At 43.2% G+C, this 5,859-nt stretch overlaps 1 protein-coding gene across 1 annotated transcript in view; it reads right to left on the bottom strand.

Moving 5' to 3' along the window:
- The window catches only part of LOC115185025 (receptor-type tyrosine-protein phosphatase F), a gene marked incomplete at its 3' end in the record, with an annotated part of 58,847 nt that extends 57,872 nt beyond the window's left edge, over nt 1-975 (bottom strand). Inside the window, 1 exon segment of the mRNA XM_029745667.1 lies at nt 766-975. Within this exon segment, the coding sequence (XP_029601527.1) occupies nt 766-919 (154 nt within the window).
- Between the last annotated feature and the right edge of the window lie 4,884 nt (nt 976-5,859).

Here is a 5,859-nt window from a genome sequence, read left to right as displayed (position 1 = left end):
TTGGCTGAGGCACTCCAGGCTGCATCTTGGCTGAGGCACTCCAGGCTGCATCTTGGCTGAGGCACTCCAGACTGGATCTTGGCTGAGGCACTCCAGGCTGCATCTTGGCTGAGGCACTCCAGGCTGGAATTACTGTCTCCTCTAAGGATGCTAAAGGGCACACTGTTTACACTGTAGTGCACTACTTTTAATCAGAGCCCTATTAGGGTGCCATTTGAGATGCATCCTAGCGCTCTCTACTCCGTGCCCCCTGCCGTCCTCATGTTTCAGAAGGGCTCAGCTAAGTCCCTCTTGATGAAAAAGGGCAACTTCAATTATTTTATTTTCTGCACTGCTGGAGACCACTAATTCATTTTAGCATTTTGGTATGTGGAGTTTGTAGACGGTCCATTTGGTACTGTGTGTGGGCAGTCCAAAAATATTACAATATGTACTGTTTTCCAATGAAAATAAGATCTACCTGCTACATATATATATATGTGTGTGTGTGTGTTCAACATTGGCCTTCACTGAATGTTGCGCAGCACTGATAAACACACTATAAGATGGAAAGTTGTATCCTGTGTCTGTTACTAAGCAGGAATGAGTCTTCATTAAGTCTGTTACTAAGCAGGAATGAGTCTTCATTAAGTCTGTTACTAAGCAGGAATGAGTCTTCATTAAGTCTGTTACTAAGCAGGAATGAGTCTTCATTAAGTCTGTTACTAAGCAGGAATGAGTCTTCATTAAGTGGAAAGGACTTGCAGGGAGAGTAGACATTCTTACCTGAGCGGAGTTGTTTGATTCGTCCGTTGCTGCTGTTGATGTCTACAGGCAGGAAGTCTTTAAACCAGGTGATCTCTGGGTCAGGGTTGCCGCTGGCAGCACACAGCATGGTGGCCGTCCTGGTCTTCTCTACCACCTTCAGCTGGGGACCCATGTCTATGTTGGGGAACCCATGTGGGATCTGGTTCTCTGTAGAACAGACAGGTAGATATGGGATTAGTATGAATGATGGAATACAGTGGCACTTGTCCAAGCCCGTTGAGAGAACCTTCATATTTCCACCCCAAAATGTAATTACATGAGAATATAAATAAATAAATATGTACAGCACCATAAGGACGTGACTTCACATAACATAAACTGTGATTTTCATAGCATGTACTAACCAGAGAGAGAGAGAGAGAGAGAAGGAGAGAGAGAGAGAGAGAGGGTAGGGAGAGAGAGAGAGAGAGAGAGAGAGAGAGAGAGAGAGGGAGAGAGGGAGAGAAAGAGAGAAGAGAGAGAAGGAGAGAGAGAGAGAGAGAGAGCGAGAGAGAGAGAGAGAGCGAGAGAGAGAGAGAGAGAGAGAGAGAGAGAGGAGAGAGAGAGGAGAGAAGAGAGAGAGAGAGAGAGAGAGAGAGAGGGAGAGAGAGAGAGAGAGAGAGAGAGGGGTAGGGAGAGAGAGAGAGAGAGAGAGAGAGAGAGAGAGAGAGAGAAAGAGCAATAGTGAGAGAGAGACCTGCTAGAGCAGTACTGCCAGACCTGGGCCCTGGCAGTAAACCCCAAAAAGACTAAAATAATGATTTTCCAGAGAAGATCCAGATCTCAGGGAATTAGACCAAAGTTCTCAATTGGTACAAAATATATAGAGTACTGTACACACTACAATTACTTAGGTTTAAAAATAAGCTCAACTGGACACCTTAATGAGGCAGTGAATGAACTGAGAGAGAAAGCACGCAGGGCATTCTACGCCATTAAAAAGCAAATTCAAATTGAAATACCTATTAAAATTTGGCTAAAACTAATTGAATATGTCATTGAACCAATTGCACTTTATGGCAGCGAGGTGTGGGGTCCACTTACAAAACAAGATTTCACCAAATGGGACAAACACCCCATTGAAACCCTACATGCAGAGTTCTGTAAGATTCTCCTACATGTCCAGAGGAAAACTACAAACAATGAATGCAGGGCAGAATTAGGCCAATATCCACTAATAATAAAAACTCAAAAAAGAGCAATTAAGTTTTGGAAACATCGAAAATACAGTGACCCCCTCTCATATCATTACCAAGCCCTGCAATGACAAGAGCTGAGCAAAGAAAAGAGTCCCCTCATCCAGCTGGTCCTGGGGCTGAGTTCACAAACCTGTTCTACTAACACACTGAAGCCTCAGGACCAGAACATCCAATCAATCAGAATAAACCAAATTACAACACAGTCAAAACAAAACTACATTGCTTATTGGGAAGCACAAGCACAAACACAAAGCAAAATGCAGTGCTATCTGGCCCTAAATCGAAAGTACACTATGGCTAAATATTTGACCATGGTTACTAATCAAAACCTTAGAAAAACCTTGACAAAGTACAGGCTCAGTGAGCACAGCCTTGCCATTGAGAAGGGTAGACACAGGAAAACCTGGCTCCCTGTAGAGGAAAGGCTGTGCAACCACTGCACAACAGCAGAACCTGAGACGGAGCTGCATTTCCTGACAAAATGTCAAAAATATAAAACAATTAGAGAGTGTCATTTCCCCAAATTTGAAACCCTTATTCAAGGTTTTAAAGACCTCTCTGATGAGGATAGGCTACCCATCCTGTTGGGGGAGGACGCAGAGAGCTGTGGGTTGGCAGCGCACTACATTGCTGCCTGCCATAAGTTGAGGGACAGTGTCTGACAGACCAATCAACCTGCACATGTCCTCAACTGTATGATTATTGTTATTGTTGAATGTATGGTTATATTGACCGTTGGTTATTGTTGTTACTGTTGTCCCGTTGACAATTTTTGATTCTCATTTTTATTTATTTTTTATATTGTAAATATCCAAAGTAAGCTTTGGCAATATGTACATTGTTACGTCATGCCAATAAAGCGAATTGAATTGAATTGAATTGAATTGAATTGAGAGAGAGAGAGAGAGAGAGAGAGAAAGAGAGAGAGAGAGAGAGAACAATAGTGAGAGAGAGAGAGAGAGAGAGAGAGAGAGAGAGAAAGAGCAATAGTGAGAGAGAGAGAGCGAGAGAGAGAGAGAGAGAGAAGAAGCCTAGCTCTAAACAGCCTGAGGAGAACGAAGCCTACATTATAGACAGCCAAAACTCCACCCAGCAAGACAAACATCAATAATGTAACCCATCACAACATTAGGAACATGAGGCAGAGCAGAGCCATGACAAATGCCTCGCTCCAGTGACAAATTCATTCTGCAGAGAGATCGTTTGGGATTGTAGATTGATGATTTTATGATTTTCATTCGTTTATTCCTTGAGCGTCTGTTTACTGATGACTGACTGTAATGCTATCGGCCTACAGTGTAACAAAGAGTATTATTTGAAACGAGAAGATACCAAGTCTTTTAAGATGACTGATTATTTGGTTCCTCTGCTCAAGTGTGGAATTCTATGCTTTTAAATCAATGACGAGGAGTGTGCAAGTGAACACCGCTGGAAAAGGGTGAAGAATTGGAACAGAGCTCTAGTTTGTTCCTCTTTTTTTATTTTATCTGCCTCTTCATATGCTGATGGTCTCCTGAGAGAAAAATCCAGTAGCTCTATTCTTGTGGTAGTACTGAACAGTAGCTTGAGGGCAGGTTAGAGGAAGGGCTGTTGTTGTTAAAGAGTAGGTTTTAACCTAGCTAATGTAGGTGTTAGCATAGCTAATGTAGGTGTTAGCATAGCTAATATAGGTGTTAGTCTAACTAATGTAGGTGTTAGCATAGCTAATGTAGGTTTTAACCTAGCTAATGTAGGTGTTAGCATAGCTAATGTAGGTGTTAGCATAGCTAATGTAGGTGTTAGTCTAACTAATGTAGGTGTTAGCATAGCTAATGTAGGTGTTAGCATAGCTAATGTAGGTGTTAGTCTAACTAATGTAGGTGTTAGCATAGCTAATGTAGGTGATAGTCTAACTAATGTAGGTGCTAGCATAGCTAATGTAGGTTTTAACCTAGCTAATGTAGGTGTTAGCATAGCTAATGTGGGTGTTAGCATAGCTAATATAGGTGTTAGTCTAACTAATGTAGGTGTTAGTCTAGCTAATGTAGGTGTTAGCCTAACTAATGTAGGTGTTAGCCTAACTAATGTAGGTGTTAGCCTAGCTAATGTAGGTGTTAGCCTAACTAATGTAGGTGTTAGCCTAACTAATGTAGGTGGTAACCTAGCTAATGTAGGTGTTAGCCTAGCTAATGTTCTGTATGTACTGCTCCTGGGCACCCAGGTTACATACTTAACCCCAGGTTAATATTCAGACAGAAATGGCCCGCTACAAGAAAACAGAGAGACAGAGTATTAAGAGTATTAAAGCTAAACAGTACAATTGAACATCAAGAGTTTGATTTGTCTACAAAATATAACATTTCTACAGCATTTTATTTATTACCCCTTTTTCTCCTCAATTGATAGTTACAGTCTTGTCTCATTGCTGCAACTCCCTTACGGACGCAGAAAAACGTTTGTTCCGTTTGCTATCATTTTTTGTTCCTAGCGAATACTCCCCAGCTGTCAGTGTTACAGCCCATGCAAACAAAAAAATGTCAATTGTTTGGAACATTCTGAGAAGGAGGAGGATATGCTTTGAGATTTTAGAGAGGGCGTGCTGAAAAAACCACATAGGAGTCGGCAGCTCCCTGGTATCAGAAACAGAAACTGGGAATAATTCAAGAGGAAAACAGCTGCTGTGTCTGCTGAAGACAAGGGATTAAACAGTACATTGGTTCAGAGCTTCCTGCTGTTAGCATTACAGGGGGCGCTGTACAGGTGGCTAACACCCAGAGAGACACACACAGGGAGCTGTACAGGTGGCTAACACCCAGAGAGACACACACAGGGAGCTGTACAGGTGGCTAACACCCAGAGAGACACACAGGGAGCTGTACAGGTAGCTAACACCCAGAGAGACACACACAGGGAGCTGTACAGGTGGCTAACACCCAGAGAGACACACACAGGGAGCTGTACAGGTGGCTAACACCCAGAGAGACACACACACAGGGAGCTGTACAGGTGGCTAACACCCAGAGAGACACACACAGGGAGCTGTACAGGTGGCTAACACCCAGAGAGACACACACAGGGAGCTGTACAGGTGGCTAACACCCAGAGACACACACAGGGAGCTGTACAGGTGGCTAACACCCAGAGACACACACAGGGAGCTGTACAGGTGGCTAACACCCAGAGAGACACACACAGGGAGCTGTACAGGTGGCTAACACCCAGAGAGAGACACACAGGGAACTGTACAGGTGGCTAACACCCAGAGAGACACACACAGGGAGCTGTACAGGTGGCTAACACCCAGAGACACACACAGGGAGCTGTACAGGTGGCTAACACCCAGAGAGAGACACACACAGGGAGCTGTACAGGTGGCTAACACCCAGAGAGACACACACAGGGAGCTGTACAGGTGGCTAACACCCAGAGAGAGACTATCACACTAAACGCCTGATTAGTAAAAAGCTCCTACAGATCTCCTGGGTGTGTAGGTGTTGTGTTGGTGTATGTGACTGTCTTTGCAGCCAGCTGAGAGACACTTAGACAGGTCGTTGTTATAGACCAGTTGTTCCTGAGAGGGGGCAAACATTATTCATTTTTTTATTTTTTTAAGGAACTTAGTCCGACTTTCAACTTATTCCTGAAAGTTGTAACAGTAGAATGAACCAAGATGCAATTTCCAAATATGGTAGTACATCAGTCATGTTTTCTCTTGTCGTGTCAGTCATTCCAGAATATAGAGAGATATTTATGACCGTTGATCCAACAAGCCCATGTCTGCTAACGTTTTTAAGCCCATTGATTTCATAGATATCACATGAACACACATAAGACACAAGCTAAATGTCTAGAAATGCAGCAAATTTGCTATAAAAATACACAATTTTCTCTGCAT

This window comes from Salmo trutta, unplaced genomic scaffold (assembly GCF_901001165.1).
Source record: "Salmo trutta unplaced genomic scaffold, fSalTru1.1, whole genome shotgun sequence".
Classification (NCBI taxonomy): Eukaryota; Metazoa; Chordata; class Actinopteri; order Salmoniformes; family Salmonidae; genus Salmo; species Salmo trutta.
The sequence above is the reverse complement of the archived record's forward strand: the minus strand, read 5'-3'. Positions and strand labels throughout refer to the sequence as shown.